The 18,210-nt window shown below is 43.7% G+C and overlaps 1 protein-coding gene across 1 annotated transcript; it reads left to right on the forward strand.

Moving 5' to 3' along the window:
• Nucleotides 1-26: 26 nt before the first annotated feature.
• Nucleotides 27-18,204, forward strand: S100PBP (S100P binding protein). The gene is made up of 6 exons (XM_030538895.1): nt 27-120; nt 6,865-8,292; nt 8,636-8,730; nt 9,643-9,749; nt 15,869-15,968; nt 17,329-18,204. The coding sequence occupies exons 2-6, from the start codon at nt 7,024-7,026 to the stop codon at nt 17,471-17,473; spliced, it is 1,716 nt and encodes a 571-aa protein (XP_030394755.1). The 5' UTR covers nt 27-120; nt 6,865-7,023; the 3' UTR covers nt 17,474-18,204.
• Nucleotides 18,205-18,210: the final 6 nt, after the last annotated feature.

Here is an 18,210-nt window from a genome sequence, read left to right on the forward strand (position 1 = left end):
CGTGGCCTCGCGGCGGGCGGGGGCGGAGCCTGCGATGCCTTTCCCGCCCCCCGCCCGCCAAGGCGCTCGCGTTAGTTAGTCGCGGCTCGAGCCCCCGGGTCGCGTCTGGAATGGCGGCGGGTGAGTGAGTCTCCCCCAGCGGGGGAGGGCGAGTTCTGACGGGGGGGGCCTGACCCCTACTTCCCTCCACCCGTGGGCTGGGATGGGGGGGCTTGACTCCAGCTGCCCCTCCCCCACGTGTGCTGTGATGGGGCCCTGACCCCCAACTTCCCCCCACCCGTGGGCTGTGATGGGGGGCTTGACTCCAGCTGCCCCTCCCCCACGTGTGCTGTGATGGGGAGCCCTGACCCCTATTTCCCCCCACCCGTGGGCTGTGACGTGGGGGGCTTGACCCCAACTGCCCCTTCCCCCATGTGGGCTGTGACGTGGGGGGCTTGACCCCAACTGCCCCTTCCCCCATGTGGGCTGTGACGTGGGGGGCTTGACCCCAACTGTCCCTTCCCCCATGTGGGCTGTGACGTGGGGGGCTTGACCCCAACTGCCCCTTCCCCCACGTGGTCCATGATGTGGGGGCCCCGACTCCCACTGCCCCTCCCCTCCCAGGTGGACTGTGACTGGGCAGGGCCCTGACCCCAGCTGCTTACCTCCCCCTGCCCCCAGGTGGGCTGTGACTGGTTCCAGGAGGCGAAGGAGCCTACAGCTTAACCCCAAAAGCGAGTGGCCCCCCAAAGAAGGGCTGTTGCACTGAAGGGGTTCCTCCCAGGGACTGTGGGGAGCTGAGAGAGCACAGGCCTGTGAGTCTCTGACCACTTGGGAAGAGCATGGAGATGGCATATAGCCATCTCCTTAAGAAGGACATTGTAGAGCTGTGCAGAGAGAGGGGCCAGGCAGCTGGAAGCGAGTTCCTCTTGGCTGGTGTGGGGTGCAGGGGGAGGGCCAGAGCCCTTTCTCTGGGCTCCCCTCTCCCCAAGATGGACTTGGCTGAAAGTCATTGATTTCTGTGCTAACAAGTTCTGTTCTGCACTGTGTTCCTGTCAACTAATAAACCTTCTGTTTTACTTGCTGACTGAGAGTCACATCTGACTGTGAAGTTGGGGTGCAGGGCCCTCTGGCTTCCCGCAAGAGTGGGATGTGACCTGTGGGGGAGCCCTAACCCTGACCCCAGCTGACCCCTCACAGGTGGGATGTAATGGGGGTTCCTAACCACAACTGCCCCCTCTGGATAGGCTGTAATGGGGGAGAGGGAGACCTTACTGAGGTGAACTTTGGGTGGGAGGCTGCAGCTAAGCATAATAGATATTAAGTATATTTAAGATTGAAATTATAAAAATTAATGTTGGGTCACAGGGCCTACAAGTTGAGGCCTGTCACATTTCACTTAGCCATATTAGTCCTCAGGCCTTAGAAGGGTTGGTGTAAGTAGGTGACCCAGGAATAACCCTGTACCAATGAAATTACAAGGTTACTGTAAAGAATGTGCCAGTGGGTGTTGTTAGGGAAAATATACCAAAGTGTACTTGTCTAGACTGTGAGGCACCCAATTGTAACATAGTGAGAAATTCTGCAGGTTACCATGCGAACTAGTTTACAGAAATGCATAATGAGAGTAAGGGGAACTAAGGGATAGCCAATGAGAAATGAGGTACCCCTAAATTAGTGGGATGTGGAAGTATGGATGAGGAAAAAGGGGTTGGAACCTGTAAGCATATGTATGAGCCTTAGTGTGTGTAAGCATAAAAGGTGAGCCAAAGAAGTGGAGAGATGCTAGGATGGCAACTACTGCTGGTGGTGGTAGTGGTTGCTGCTAGTCATAGGGCTAAATGCTTCACACTTTTTCTCTGTCTGTTGTATTTTAATGTTTGTGGGATTGTTCATCTGCTTAGTGGACTTGTTAATAAAGGGACTTGTAATAAATTGCAGTTGTTTCTTATGTGCTTCTAGCGTCTTTTATTCTAATGATACTGATGATAATATTCCTGATGCTGTAGCCCTCAGGAGACCAAACCTTCATTGACCATTGTGGTCTAAGTGATTGATGTAAATTGATTAACCGCCAATCCATTAATAAGGCTACAACTGGCCCACTCCCCAGTTAGAGCCCACCTCTAAAGGGCTCTGACTAGGGGGTACTACCTCCTGATACTCCCTCCCACTTCCTGATTGCCTCCAAATAGAATGTGAGCTATGGGCACTAAATGCCTATTCCTTTAGAGACCTCTGCTCCCAGACAGGGTCTGGCTTGAAGGAAGACTCCTCTCCTGCTACCTTGTAAGTGGGGAGTTGCCTGTCACAGCAGAGATGGCCTATGAGGCTGGGAAGCACTGCCCACCTAAGCAGTAAGTGATCAGCCCAGTGATGCCCTCCTCCAGTGGGCTGTTATCCATCATGTGTGGTTCAGCCTCTGGCACTAACTGCCACATACACTTAGAGAGGAAGGGAGGGTAGAGAACTGAACATTCTTCTGAATTCCCTGCCTAATGAGAGAGTCCCCAAAATGGAGTAGCAGAGGAATTTCCCCATCCCTGATATTAGTGTAGGAGATACAGATTTCTCTTTAAAGGGGTAAAGAGGGAGCTGGGTTGATAGATGTACAAACCAGCAATTGCCTAGTTATACCAGCACTGGAAGTGTTTGGAAACTGGTTGTGTGTAGGGGGATGGGGGTGTTTCCTTCTTTCCTTCTTTCTTTCTTTCTGCATAAGAAATGGGTTGGGTAATGTAAGAGAGAGGTGTTCCCTTGGGTGGACTCTAGAAACAGAAAATAAACATGGATGTGATATTTATACCTTGAGGCTGCTCTTAGAAATGAGGATAAAGCTGGCAGGAGAGGTGGAAAACCAGGTATTTAATTGGAAAAAGTCAGAGGAAAGGTGCAACAAAAATGAGTGGTGGTGAAGTAGGTGCTGTTCGGGTGAAAGGAAAACTAAAAAGGGAGAAGATGTAGTCTAGAAAATGTGCTAGGTTAAAAAAAAAAAGAAATTGGGCTAAATATGGAGGAGTATGAAAAACTGAGCTTGTTAGTGTGAATAAAAGTTAGAGATAAGTTGGAGATGGGAAAATGGAAGGTACCAAGGACATGACCTTGGGTTATGTTGCAGTTATAACTGGTTTTAGCAGCCGTTTTTAATGGGTGTCTTTTAGAATTTGGAATGGGTTATTAAAATGCTATCTATTCTGATAGCATGGAAAGGAAATTGGTGCAGGTGTTAATTTAAATAATTTGTAATGTAAAGAGCCAATAAAGAGGTCACAGAATGTGAATATGGTAATAGGTTTAATGTTAATTAGTATTTTAATAAGTTACAAAAGGAGTAGCCTTGTTAACTTGGGGGAGTACCAATGAACACCAAAAGCATACAGTTAGGTTACCTGATTAGAAAGCTATACTTCATTTTGTTGTCAGTAGACTGATCAGCTCATATACCATTCCATCTTTGAATGTGAGTATAATTGTAGTACCCATGTAAATGGTAATTGTATGTCTGTTTGCTTAACTAATAATTTTTCTCTTAAATAAGTTCTATTGTTCAAAGTGTCATCCAGGGTCTACTGCTAAATTAAATTGTCTGTACCCAACCTAGAGCCTCAAACCTGCAAACTAAGTTTGGTTTATTGTATCCTTATCTTTGACAATTTAATATTAATTGGGAAATTTAAAAATCAGGTTCCGAAGGCAAATAGGTATTTAGAGAGGAAATAGGCCAGTAAGAAGGTGTGAATAGAACTGAAGTTTAGGCAAGGGGTGTAAGGGTCTGAATTGCATATAGCTTTGATGTAAAGGAGTAGGAGTTCACTTTACAGAGCTGCTAAAATGAGATAATCCAGTCCATATCGGTACCTATTTCTTGCTTTACCAGCACCTAGAGAGATTGCATCTTGAAACATTACTCTATATACAATTTAAAAACATGGTTCTACTCTGAAAATTGACTCCTCTTCTTAACTCGGTAGACTCAACTTAGTACCCACTTCCTGTGGGTATTCAGTCAGGTCTACTTTACTAGCAAGTTTTTGTTTTACTTCATGTAGTCCTGCAGAACCAACACAGCTCTGGGACAAGGAGCTGGACTCTGTTCTGGTTCGTGCATCAACAATAGCATTGTTACTTAAATTCTGATTGCACAGTCTGTTAATGTGTGAGGCAGAAAACACAGTACCCAGGTTGGCTTTCAGATGGAAAGGTGAGTCAGCAGGGATGGCAGTTAAAGAAATTATTTTTTATTTTATAAATGGAGCAGGTAAATGTGTTTGAACGTGTTTTGCTAAAACAGTTCTAGTAAAATCTTTGATAGCTTCCATATGTTCTACTACTACAAGTGTTTATTAGTGTAATAGAGTAGTACACCACAGAGCAATACCTTGCAGGACCCAAACCAGTTCTTAGTTTTCTTTTATTTGCTCTTTCTTCTGTTAAAATACTTGTATCTGAATTGCAAAACATTGTGCAAGTACAGACTGGTGGGTACTTGTACCATATCAGTGATCTTCCCCTTTTTCTTCTATATATGTGGCTGCTCCCTTCTGTATTCCCATTAATGTATAGTATATAGAGCAATACAAACAAGTCACTGTATGACATTTTAGTTTGTATTGACTTTGCTAGTGTGTGTTATGTAGCCTGTTGTATCAGGGGTCTGTAACCTTTCAGAAGTGCTGGGCCGAGTCTGCATTTATTCACTCTGATTTAAGGTTTCGCGTGCCAGTCATACACTTTAACGTTTTTAGACGGTCTCTTTCTATAAGTCTGTAATATATAACTAAACTATTGTTGTATGTAAAGTAAATAAGGTTTTTTAAATGTTTAAGAAGCTTCATTTAAAATTAAATTAAAATGCGGAGCCCCCTGGACTGGTGACCAGGACCCAGGCAGTGTGAGTGCCACTGAAAATCAGCTTGCGTACCGCCTTCGGCACACGTGCCATAGGTTGCCTACCCCAATATATATGTATATGTCATCAGTATATATGAACATGCCAGCCTATGGGACAAGTGTCCCCTGGCATTTTGTGGCTGAGGAAACTAAGTTTGGACATAGAAGGAGGGCTCAAGAGTTCAAGCTCTGTGAGAGGGGTGACCCACTATGCCAAGGAAATTTCTTCATTCATAGTTAATTATCCTTTTGTTTATTAGTCTGTTAGTTCTTAATTGTAAGTTCTAAGTCAATGAGTTAAGTAAAACTCTAAGTTAGCTTCTTTAGTCTTCTATAGCTCTTAGCTCTTTGGCTTCTCCTAAGCTCTCCATCTCCCACTCAAGAATTGAGGAACCTGGACCTGAATTCTCTTGGCCTACCAGAGGCAAGGCTGGTTCTTTCTCTCATACCAGGTTATCAAGGAAGGGTGTGAGTATGTTAATCTAAAGCTTTATAGTGCATAATACCACATGTAGCTCTAGATAATATCATTGCCTTGTAACTCTGATTATTTTACCATTTGATTACTATTCCATTTATCGCAATAAAAGTCTTTAAGGCTACATTTGTCTCAGTGTGGGCATCCTTGTCATACATCCCAAGTGTCCTTGCATACTCTGTGTAGCCTAACTCTGGGGCAAGAACCTTATTATCGTCTGATCAGATTAATTGGTGAGCCTATAACCCATATTATCTTAGAATATTAACCTCCTTAAATCAAGCAACATTATCTACCATCCATCTTGGGCATTGAGAAACCTGGACTATCAGACTCATTTGGCATGTCAGAGGCAGGGCTGGTCCTTTGTCTCTCACCACCAGGTCTTAAGGAAGGGTGTAAGTATGCAAATCTAAGAGCATATACAAAGAATGATATCGCAGATATCCCCCATACTGGATTATTCCTGTCTGATTATGTGGCTCAGAGCTTTTCTGGCTTTATTACTGATCCTAATAAAAAATCACTGCTTTGCTTTGACCTCAGTGTGAGTGTCCTGGCTATGCCCCTTGAGATTCCTGACAAGATACTGAACTCATTGGTTTTAGTTCTGTGTAGCCTGATTCTGTGATCAGAACCTTAGTACCTTCTGATCAACTGAACAAGTATTATTACCTATTAAAAGGATCAGGTAACATTATAATATTATTTAAACTTTTTGTTTCTGTTTTCTTATTTAAAAATGTTATAATGCTATCTCACTGGAGAGGGAGGAAAGGTTTGAGGCTTCATTTAATATGCAAACTGCTCTATGATCTTTGGATGAAAGGTGCTATAAAAACATACAATATTTCTTTATACAGTCTTTTTTGGGGTGTCTTATACTGATTCATGTCAACAGCTTCAAAGAAAACAGCATCCAGTGGTCTCTGTAGTCATGATTAGACTCTATTAGTACTGGCTAATATAGCTGTTGAAATTAGACCTCTGACTTGTGAGCCTTCTCTATGTCGGGGATTTCTCATTAGCATGTCTGGCTCACTGGCTCTAATTCTCTAGCTGATGTTTGAATAGCTTGAGCAAACTCACTCTGTTATAACCTTTAATAACATTTAAGTCGGAATAGCCAGGAGTGGAGGCCAGGTATCTTCAGACATTGGGACAGTTGCTCCAAGAGTGGCTGCTCATAGGCTCTTCTCTTGCTGCTGTGTCAGTAGGAATAAATTTAAGAGAAACAACAGAGGCAAAATATGTACAACACTTTCTTCCTTAAAAGTTAGGCAGCCGAATGCCCTAGATTTCAAAGTGACTAGTATTTCTAAAATGGATCAGTCACAGGACAAGTAAGCTGTCTTGGACGAAGTGAAAATCCAGCACTTAACTTGCCCAGGGAGGAGAGGTGTACATCTCTTTTTCCAGAGAAGGACAGAGGGGACTAAGAAGGAAGTAAGATTAGCTGAAATAGGAACAGGTGAGAGACACTCCTTTAGTTCACTTACGTTGTTCTCTCTTTGCAGGCAAGTGGGATCTATCCTGTGACTGACTGACTTTCTGGAAGAGTGAAACACATTATAGGCTGATTAGAGGCTCAGCAAACACTGGTACCTGTTCTGCCCTTGCTTCAAGTGGCCAAGCAGAAGCAGTGAGGTCACTTAAAAACAGAGACCAACGGCATCATGGAAGACAGCTCTCCACATTCCTTTGGGCTTGGTGTATATCATAATCATAAAGTGACTCTTGTTAATGATACAATCCCCAGGGCTAAAAGGCCCTTAGACTTACTGGAGGAGGATGAGCCCCTGCAATCAGATGCTAAGAAACGGCGCCACTTGAGTAATTATTGTAGCACTCCATGTCCTTCAAAGAAACTACCGCTGTGCTCCCCAGATTCTGCCTGCTTTTTAGGCTCCTCAGGCTGTCTGGATGATACTGAGCTGGAGAACATTGTCATCAGAGTTAGTCTTCCAGAAGACAGTGTGGTAGCCCTTTCTGTGAATACAGCCAGATGTTTTGATGATAGTGAGCCAGATGACTCTTTGCTGGAACCCTCGGATGATGAACAAGGGAACTCTCCCTTCAATTACACTGAGGAAGAATGTAGGGAAATGTTAGCAGATGATTGCTTAGGAGATTACCAGAACTCTACTGGAGAGAGTGCTTTAGTGAATCAAGATGTATGGGGACAAAGTGAGAAGGAAGTGAGTAGCAACTGTAGTTTGGCATCATTCCCCCCTGAAGACACAGAGACATCATTCAGGACCATAGATGAGTTAGTAAGTAATGAGTGTCTCTCTCAGACTGATTCTTCAGTTAATCCTGGATATTTTCAAATTCTTGAGGATGAAACAGCTAATCCTGAGGGTAAAGGATGCTTGAATGTGGACTGCTTGAAATCAAATCAAGTCACTTGTACACTATTTGATTGTGATCTTCAAGGGCCTCTAAATCTTTCCCCAACTGATGCAGACTCAGTAGATCAGCCAAAAGGGGATGATGGCTTGGAGGAAACCAGCAAAAAAGCTTCACAAGTAATGAGAGATGACCATCTACAAAATGCAAGCAAGCAAAGTACAGAGTGTGATGAAATCAGTTCTAATAGCTTGGTTGTTGAAGAGTCCCTTGAGTGCCTGGCTTGTAAAGAGCACCACAGTGGAGACCTGGATAGTGTGGAAAAGCTGCCATCAGAAATCAAAGAATCATCTCCCTTCTATGATGCACACACTAAAACTTCCACGTACTCTCCTGACCCTGCCTGTGGTCAAAGTAAGGATAAAATGGAGAATCCAGCACCTGTACTGCTACTGCATCCGAAAACCTCTAATGTCATCTTAAATCAGGAACCTTCCAAAGGAACAGACAATGGATTATCAGGGACCTTTGGCTCTCAGAAGGAAGATTTGAGCCAGGAATCCACATCTGTTGAAGAATTGTCAGACAATCCTAAAGTAACAATACATACCTCTGTCTCTTTACTCTTATAAAGCAGCCTTGCCTAAGTGTTTTTAATAGAAAATATTTAATTTGTTTAAAATGTTTAAAAGTGAAATGTTTTTGTCTTTCAACAAAGCCATAAGCTTATGAAGCAGAACAAATGGACAGTAGGGTGGATGGGTCAGACATGGTTTTTATTTAAACATTATAGTTCAGTTGTCAGTAGCAATATCAGGGTGCATACATGGGTTTGCATCCTTGCACAATAAGTAAGCTTTTCTATAAGAAAATAATGCATCTTAATGGACACAGGAGTGTCTTTTGTCAGGCTAATCCTCTTTCTCCTCCTCTCTCCAGTTAAACTCTGTAGCCTTAGACTGGAACTGTGGAGAAGACAGTGCCTGTGGGAAGAAGTTAGGCAAAGTCATTCCTGTGCCACAGGTGGAAGAAAGGTAACATGTTATGCATAGTTTAGCTCAACAATTCTCTCACTGGTTTATGGAGCACTTGCTGGGGGTCTGGAGAGCTGGCTGCTCTCATGGTAATAACTTTTCTCATTTCCACTTGCTAAATTGCATGTAAATTTATTTAATGCCCTGTTAGGTAATATTTTCCATGTAAGCGATTGCTGTAGTTGTCACAAGGGTTACTTGTGAATGGGAGAGGAGGGAATCCAAGCTGTTTTGAGTCTGAGAGGCGGTGTGTGAGACACTATTAGGATGTAGTTCATATTATGAATGTGTGAGAACACCTGGTGTGGTCACTGTTCCCCTTTATCCCTTTGGTTTCCAGCAGATGGCAGCAACAATACAACTCTCCAAAGAGAGAGCATGTTAACTGTCCAAGCAGGCAGTATTCAGTGCTGTCATGGCCCTGTTGGTCCCAGGAAATTTGAGACAAGGTTGGCTAGGTAATATTTTTTATTTAGCAGAAGTTGGTCCAATAAAAAGATATTACCTCACCTACCCTGTCTCTTTAAAGCAGGCAGTCTGTGAGATGGGGGAAGATGCCGACATAATTTTCTCTTACTCCTAGATTTACTACTTCCTTCCCTCCACCTGCTTCACCTCTTCATCTCACTCACAATGGTGATTTCTGCCATTGTCATTCCTCAACTTTCCGTAGTTTCACTGCTAATGGGGGACAAGCATCCCGTCCTCCCACAGGCTGAGAGCAGACTCGTCAGCTGTCCTGCTCCTAGGAGTGGCTTGCCAGATCTCCCCCTTACAACTAGTGTGTCCAAAAGAATAGTGCTATAAGGAACTTCTGTCTGTATTTGCCACACAGGGAATCATGGTGCTGTTTGTTCCATGGAGCCTTGCTTGACAAGTGCTTCAGAAAAATTAACTTTCTTTTTCTTAAAGACCAAAACAACGGATATGCATTTCCGAAGCAGAACTTGAGCAAAAGAAGCGTATTTATATCCAATGTGTGCGTGCCCATGTAAAGAAGTCCATGGATCCTACACCAGGTAACCTGCAGTAACGGTTGGGAAGTGGGGAAGGCACCGACCAAACCAAAAGGGCCAAATTTGTTAGTTTGCATTCAGCAAAGTTGTTTCAGATGGTATCATTTTTTAGGCAGCAATAAGAATAATGTCGCCTGCTCCACTTATGGAGACTATGGAGTCCAGTCAGTGTTCCCTCTAATTTTTCCCACTGTTGTGCAGAATTTTATGTGCACCAATATGGAGATGTGTCACACAACAAAATTCATGTGGTGGGGGTGGGGCTGAGGGGTTCGGAGTGTGGGACGGGGCTCAGTGCTGAGGCAGAGAGTTGGAGCGCAGGCTGTGTGTGAGGGCTCCAGCTGGGGGTCCGGGCTGTGGAGTGGGGCTGAGGATGAGGGGTTTCGGGTGCAGGCTGCCCTGGGGCTATGGTGGGGAGAGAGGACTCCTCACAGCAGCACCTGTGGTGGGAGGAGAGGCACCTCTCCTCGCCGTGGCAGATCCAAGGCTGGGGCCACAGGCCCTGGCGCCTCTCCTCCAGCCGTGGCAGATCTGGGCATGGGTTTGGGCTGGGGGAGAGGTATCTCTTTCCCTGAGCGCCTGTGCGGTGCTTAATAGGCTGCTGCGCGACTGCGCAGCTTAGAGGGAACTTAGGATTCAATATGTAACCACCCCTGCTTTGAGACTACCTCAGAAGCTGGGATAGACAAGGAGTTTGATGCACATGCTCAAGTTGTGTGGTAAATGCAGGTATACAGTCAAAAATTGGCACTTTGGGCAGTGAGGGCATTGCACTTATAAATTAACTATAAAATGCAATATGGGAGAGGTAGTCATGGGTTCTTGTCTCTAGCAGTGCTTAGGGATGGGAGGCCATTCTTTCCAGCTGGCAGCATAGAACTTAAAATTGTGAAGCTGTTAACTTAAGTGCCAAGTAGTAAGACTTGAAATTCCTGCTAATACCTTCCAAGCCTCTTAGGTTGTGCCCCTCTCAGATCGGTCATACAGAAGCTATTGCTGACAGAAAGTAAAGAAGAATCTCCACGTAAAGAGCAAACTTGAATATTAGATGAAGAGCTACACCTGAAGGAATTGTGGGTGGAACTGAGAAACTCCAGAGGTTAAAGATGGCCCTAGTGGCTTACAAAGATGGCCTCAAACTGTGTTCATTTGTCAGGCTTTTCATGGGTTTGGTAACTTTCCTTTCTTGAGAGTTTCAAGAAACTGACAGTTGTGCCACTGCTCACATGGAGCTGCCGTTTCTCTGGCCAGTGCAAACAGCTGCCTAGCCACGTGGCTGCTTTCCAGTGTATGAATATAGCATAAGTAATGCAGAGGGGACTATGCGAGGAAAGCAAATTATGAGCTGTTTTCTCCTCCTTTCAAATTAACAATGCAAGGCATATGTTCTGAGTCATTCATCAGGGTCCTGCCTGATTTGCTACAAGGCTGGTGGGTGAAATGGAAGATCCATTTCACCGAGGAAGAATGTTGTGTGTGATGCACCTAATCTTTTTGCTTCTTAGTGGAAGTCTCTATATTGTTCCAAATAACTTTAGGCTTGGAATGTAGCATGGCAGGTAGGAGGATTTTTTCCAGTTGGGTCACATAAGAACCTTCTCAGTTGATTGGGTTTGATTCTGAGCGGTGCCTTTCTCCATGCACCTATTATCCCAGTGAGAATTTATAATCAAACCCTGTCAAGGAACCACAGCACACGTATTCTAACTGTGAGTAATTCTTCCAGGAATCTAGGCCAGAAAGCCCACCAGATCTGTGCCTTTCCACTGCCTCTTGCTGGGAAGGGGTAACAAAACAGGTGACTGAAAGTAATACCTCATTATGCCACCACTTTGGGTTAAGCCTTTTTTGTATTGTAGGCTGTCACTTGTACTTTTGGTAGCATAGCATTTAACTTCATTGTTCACACACTTCTGCATAATCTCTCCCACACTTCTGTGTTGTAGCATATCCCTTGTCTATCATTCGTATGTTGCCTGTTGTGATTGTAAGCTATTTTGGGGCAGGGACCTTGACTTTTTACCTGTCTGTATAGCACCTAGCACAGTATTATACAAATACAACTTTTCTATGCTCATGTTGGTGGCTTTTGTGGGCTAAACCACTTAGAGGTAACAGCTGCACTAACTGCCAACCATTCAGTCATTATGGATATTGGATAGTTTGGAAGGAGTCCATTTTCCGAGCTAACTTTTCCCTGTCTGGCAAAGTGAACTGACCCAGTGCAAAATAAACCTGTGGCTTTGGGTGTGTGCATCTCCTCCAAGAACTAGGGAACAGAATATTTCCTATGAAATAGATTTGTTTCCAGCTTTCCCCATGAATCTAAATGCTGCAGAGGCTGTGTTCTAGCGGATGTAAAATTGTGATGTGATTTGAACATCTGTTTCCAAATGACTGGCTGAAACTGTCCATAATTGATCACAAAGAAATTTGCCAGCTGACCGCTAGCTTAGTATTCAAATTTCATATTGCTCTTCATTCAACCATAAATAGAATCAATCCTTCTTGATGAGAGCCTCATTGTGGGTTCTGTTTGGTCCGGAATCATTTGTCACTAGTAATGAGGTTCCCTATTTTCATAACTGGAAGTGACTATAGTGGCTCTTGGCATAGATTGTTCACCCAGTATTGTTACTTCACCTTGGTCTAGAAGAGAGAGGACCCCCCCCCCTTTTTTTTTAAGGGCAGGTGAAGAACAAATTTAGTGGTGAGTTGTTTTTTTTTCCTCTCCCTCTATATATCCTTCTCTTGCTTTTCACAACATTATTCAGTAAATGTGCCTTTGCAGTGTATTGACATCATAATTGTGCATACTGAATAGTGTTTGCAGCACGTGCTGCTCAGACAACTTTCATGGCATCATGTGGACTCTCTTCAGACTTGTGAGCTGTTTGGTACCTGGAAAGCAATACTAGCTCTTCCAATTTGGTATCTAATAGCTTCTTTCCCTAAGAGCTCCTCTGCTAGTAAAACTGTACCAGGAGTTCTATCCAAGGACAGATTGACACAGCATGTTAGATATACAGGGCTGCCTCCACTTGGAGGTGACCTGTTTATCTCCTCTCTGGAAATGCATAATTTGCATTGTAATGCTTCCCAACTCGATCATGCCATTGGCAGCCTGGCAAAGACGTGATGAAGCTGGATCCTCTGGGGCAGAGAGAGAGGAAGCAACTTGTGAAGTGCCACAGGGAACTGTTAGGACCTGATTTTATTTAATACCTTTAATTTATGAAGGTTAACTATCTTTATTAAATAAAGTGTTGCAGACAAGGAGGATTAAATAGTACAGGGGATCTAAGGGCAGAGGTTAAGTGGGTTCTTCTGATTTCACTGATGCTCTTGGATATAAAGTATGGGAGAGTGGTCTTCTAGGGAGAGGATCTATGGTGTGGGCTGAGCATTCCTGAAGGAGGAATCCTAATCACAACCACATCTGGGAAGAAGGCTTGAACTGGTTCTTTCAAACAAATGAACCCCCACCCAAACCCATAATAAATTCAAATCCTGAGAAGCAGGATGAGTTTGGACTTTAGAGTGTATGGGCTCTGTTTGTACAGCAAGTTGGGAAAAGTGCCTACTCACAGTGAGACTTAGAATGTGTTTGGGGTAGGGGCAGCTTCTGGGAGTCAGCTGTTCAATGGTAGCATCACCTCCATCCCTCCTCTCCCCTCCCCCAAGCCAACACCAGTGTGAAAGCTGAAGCTTCTCTAGTGGAAAGCCAAATGCAACAAATAAGGGGGCTGGATATATATATATTTTTTAAGGGAAGTTTAAGACTAGTGACCAGACTTTCAAAAGAGCTCAACGTCCAGAAGCCCCATTGAGAACAGCTGGAGATTCTTGGTATCTAAGTGAGAGCTCAGCTCTTACGAAAATCTGAATGTAAATGTATTGCTTCTCTCTGGTTTTTTTGCTATTTTGGGAGGATGGGGATGGGAATATATCTGTAGGTGAAGGAAAATAACCCCGTGGTCAGGGAACAGACCTGGGAGTTGAGATCCAAGTTTTATTCTTGACTTTCATGCAGACTGACCATGGCAAGTCACTTTGTCTCTGTGCCTCCCTTCCTTTTTCTCTGTCTGTAGATAGTGATGACAATTTTTATTGCTTTCTCTGAAGCACTCTGAGATCATTGGATTAAGTAGTGCTAGAAGCGCCAACTATTTGAAGAGTCCAAAAATTCCAAGGAGACCAGATGCTGCTAAAGAGGTGCAAGGGATTATTTCTACAGTACACCATTGGTTCTCCATTGTGATCTAAGAACCATTGGTAGTCTGGAGAATTGGCAAATTACATGGTGTTGGCTCTCCTTTTCAGCTGCTAAAAGAAGCTACAAATCTTAAGTGGCTGCTTAATGTTACTCTTCTAGGGAAACAATTGCTGTGATTGCCAATGGAAAGAGAAGTAGCTTATGTTTTTGTAAATGGGTGGAAGAAATGTCCATAAAACATTTTAAAATGTGCCCCATGCTATGACACTTTTGAGATGCTCTGCTGTAGGGAAGTACCCTGCACTGGCCCTGAGGGAGTTAGGGATGGACAGAAAAACCTTATGGAAAAGATCAATCACCAATTTCTGTCTTATAAATAAAACTGCGGTCCTGAATCTGACCTTTTCTTCTGGCTTTACATCACGCTGGGGTAAAGCAGAAGGAAAGCCAGCTGAACAGACTCTTGCATTCCCCTAATCTGTGTCTGGTGTACAGAAGCCTTAATAGCTCTACACCAGTTTTCTGTTACTACCCCAATGTACTAGGGCTTTCAACGGGTAAGGAGATCTGGCCAGAGTGCCTCTGCGCTCTGTCCCCAGCAACTGAGAACAGAAAACAGATCTAAGTTACATCAGCCATACTGGCACAAGGTTTGGGGTGGTGGGGGATGGCCCAAAGATGGCATGACTGAAATTCAGTCAGGGGCCCTGGTGTAAAAAGAGTAAGAACTTATGGGAAGTTGCTAAAGATAGATAAACTGGAAGAAACCACAAATCTTCCAGTGACTTGTAATCTAATCTAAATGGATTGAAAGGATGAGTTGCTGTCTGGACTGAACCGCTCTGCAACATGTTCATGGTGGGTATCTGCATGTTGTTAGCCCTCTTGGCGCTTTGTGTTTCTCCCTAAACAGTAATGGCTGAACACAGACCGTGGACTTTCAAAGAGTCATCTTTAGGAAGTGTGCTGTAAAATTGAATGGCCTCTGGTCAGACTTGGAACTGGTTACTTCAAACAGAAGCTGATGCTCCAGTGGGTGAAGGAGAGGTGCGGCTAGTCTACACAGATGCCTTCAGTAGGCCATCACTTCCTGTGGAATGAAGAAGTGTCTCATGTAGAACCACTACTAGTGGTAGCAACATGACTGCAGTAGCAAGAAGGAAAAATACCTGCATTCATGTTGGTTGAGGAGAGGCACTGTTTTCTGTTGGTAGCAACATCATAACAATGGACTTCTGCTGTAGTGTGCATCACAAGTAGTATGTAGTCTCAGCCTGCATTACCAGATACTGAAGTGAGGAGTGGGCAAGCGTACAAGCATTGCAGATATGGTCTGAGCTATTTTGTGACCTGGACACACAGACTCGTGTATCTTGCCAAACCATCCGTTGCATTCTCTTGCTAAGGATTCATGATGTGAGGCCTTTGGAGAACTACTGTATCTACTGAAAGGGCTTGTTTTGTGCAGCAGGTAACACTGCTGTATGAGCAATAATGTTACATCCTTTTCAGATGTAAGTGACTGTGGACAAGGGTGTCTCTTGCCACACTCTGATTATAGATAAGTGCAAATGGATCCTTGCAGTGGGCCATCACTGCAGTGAGGAGCTGAGTCCACTACTTGGAAAGCATCATAGCAAGTAATATCCTATTCATGTCAGAAGCAAGTGTCTGCTTCTTTGCTTCCAGGGAAATGTTGCATAAGTGTCCCTGAAAACGGACATGTGTAGATCTCTTGTCATTTTGGTAGACTCTGTTTGTTTGTCCCTTGGTGTAAGATCTGTCTTGAGGACCAGGAGTAACATTAAGAGCTGGGTCCAGAGTTCCCATGCTGCTGCTGTCTTTTTTTCCTGCTTCATGTAACATGCTTGATCTCTCATTAACAACTTACTTTGCTGAATTGCAGATGCATTAAATGAGTTGTACGCTCTGATGAATAAGGTTGCCAGCAGGGAGTACCGAACCCAGGACCGCAGATGGCAGCATCCATTAGACCTCACCATGAGGTATGGAATCAAATGTTTGTAAGGAGGGGCGGGAGCAGAGGAAAGCCCCTTTTGCAATGGGAAATGAAACAGGCTATACAAAGTAACTTGTTCAGGACGTTATTTTTGTTGGAGGTGTTTTGTTTGGTCTCTTTTTTTTTTTTAAAAATTCACTGTAAGAATATGAAGTAGCTAAGGCCTGAACATTGACCTTTGTTTGAAATTGTTATAACTTGAGAAGGAAGGTCTCCTGGATTCTAAATATCTGTTCAGAATGTAATGCTCACCAGAAGTGTCTGACTGACACTGTTGGAAACAAAACTTCAAGGTGACAGCACAAGTGTCTGGTAACACTGTTTCTGTGTTCTCTTGCCAGTGTAACACTTATTTTGAATTTTGTCCTCCCTAGAGGAGGTTCCCCCCACTTCATCTCCAACTCTTCAGAGAGGCTCCCAACACAGGAGTGAGTTGTGATAATGACCTGTAATATGGACACGTGTCTTTCAGGACTGAAACTGCCAGGCCACTTTGCTGTTTTAGGCCTTTTTAATCATAACTTGTGCTGAACCACTGTTGTAGAACTGAAAAGCTGTTGGTATGAATTTCCGGAGGCAGACAGATGCTCCTTCTAGATAACTATATTGATAGTTAATTTTTTTGTAAGTGTGACTCCACCCTATGTATCATGGTTCCCCAGATGGCTCTGCAGTTAATTAATATTATTTCCTAGCCATGTTGATATATCTGCCCAGGCCAAATGAAAAGACTCAAGAGGAGCCAATTCTATGTGCAGAAGGGGGAAGGCAGCATCCGATAGCTAATATGGAAAAGCTTAGTTTTCCTGCATCCGAAAGTGTGTTGCAAACAAGTTAACGAAAATGGAATTGGGTAGTGGGAATTCTTTTGATTGTTTTATTTTAGGCCATTGTAGGAAGTATTTTTGAGGGTTTTTGTTTGAACAAAGCCAGCAGCTTTTTTCAGAATATGCTAGATCCAAAAAATGGCAATATTTGCATGACTACAGCTCCTTCTGTGGGAATTTATTTCTCATTTAACTGTCATGAACTGAGCAACCTTCAGACTCCTCTGGCAGGCCATGGAGACACAGATCTCAGCAAGGAGAGTAACAGAAAGCACTAGATAATGCTCCTAGAAGGATTCTTCTTGTACTCTACTACTGTACTTACCATGGCAGCGTGGCAAGATAACTTTCTTTTAAAAATGTTGGCAATAGAAAAGTGTCTGCAGACTGCAAGTGCCATGGGACGAGGGAAGGCATTTGCAAATTAGCCACTGTTCCTGCTGCTCTTGTATGCATGCTTCTACACACCATATTTGCCTTAATTATTCTGTTACCTTTATTCCCCTTCTGTTCTTGCAGAAAATACCCAAGGTTCTCCAAAAAACCCACCCAAAAGTGCAGCCTTAAGCAATGGGTGAGCCGGAACTTGGCCCACCACCGTCGCTTCCAGGACATTCCTGACCACTTCCAGCGCAGCTCTGTCACAGCATCCTCCAATGTCTGAGCTACTTGTTACTGAGGGAGTGTGCTCTGTTTTTTTTTCTCCATTTAAAGTTAGTTTTTAACTGTCCTGTAGTTTAGCTGTTTGTCTCTTGATTGTTTGACCTATGGATTGTTCTGTTTTTTAATAAGGCCAGTTTGAGGATTTTGTGCGTCTTTGTTTTGGAGACCTTCAGAACCTCCTTTTAAATACAGGTTAAATATGGGATCTGTTCGGTACAGGTAACTCTTTGTAGCATTTCTTATCAGTATTTTCCTTTGAAACAAAAGCAAGCTTTCCAGAGAGCAACTGACAAGCAAAGGTATCCCCACTGTTCAAAAGGGAGTCACACCTAACAAGAAATCTAATGGATATAATGCTTCAGCTATGGGAGCCGGATGATTTAGAATGGAAATCTTTTTGCCAGAGCCTGAGCTCAGAACAAAGCTTTTAAGTTTTTTGGGTTTTTTGTCGGGGGGGGGGGGGGGACTGCTAGGTTCCCTTTGGACACCATTAATGTTGGAATCACCTGTGTGGTCGATGTCCTTTTTATGAAGGTTGACAAAGGCAGTGTTCTGGGTTGACATACCAAGTTGGCATAAATTAAGAGGCAATTGGAGAACAGCCTGTTTTCCCTATTCCTCAAATTTACTTGCCTCCCTTGTTTGTCATCTTCAGTTATAAGCTTTTCTTTGTAAAATGTTACATGTAGATTTGCACTTTGTTGATAGTGTTTATAAATAATTTGCACTTTCTAAATG

The sequence above is a fragment of the Gopherus evgoodei genome, chromosome 20, assembly GCF_007399415.2.
Source record: "Gopherus evgoodei ecotype Sinaloan lineage chromosome 20, rGopEvg1_v1.p, whole genome shotgun sequence".
In the NCBI taxonomy this organism is placed as follows: domain Eukaryota; kingdom Metazoa; phylum Chordata; order Testudines; family Testudinidae; genus Gopherus; species Gopherus evgoodei.

What these genes read in the sequence shown, in the direction of transcription:
- S100PBP (XM_030538895.1), top strand. Translation starts at nt 7,024, where the DNA reads ATGGAAGACAGCTCTCCACATTCCTTTGGGCTTGGTGTATATCATAAT. An exon ending in GTGCCACAGGTGGAAGAAAG is followed by an intron (nt 8,731 to 9,642) that starts GTAACATGTTAT and finishes TTTTTCTTAAAG; the next exon opens with ACCAAAACAACGGATATGCA. An exon ending in GTCCATGGATCCTACACCAG is followed by an intron (nt 9,750 to 15,868) that starts GTAACCTGCAGT and finishes GCTGAATTGCAG; the next exon opens with ATGCATTAAATGAGTTGTAC.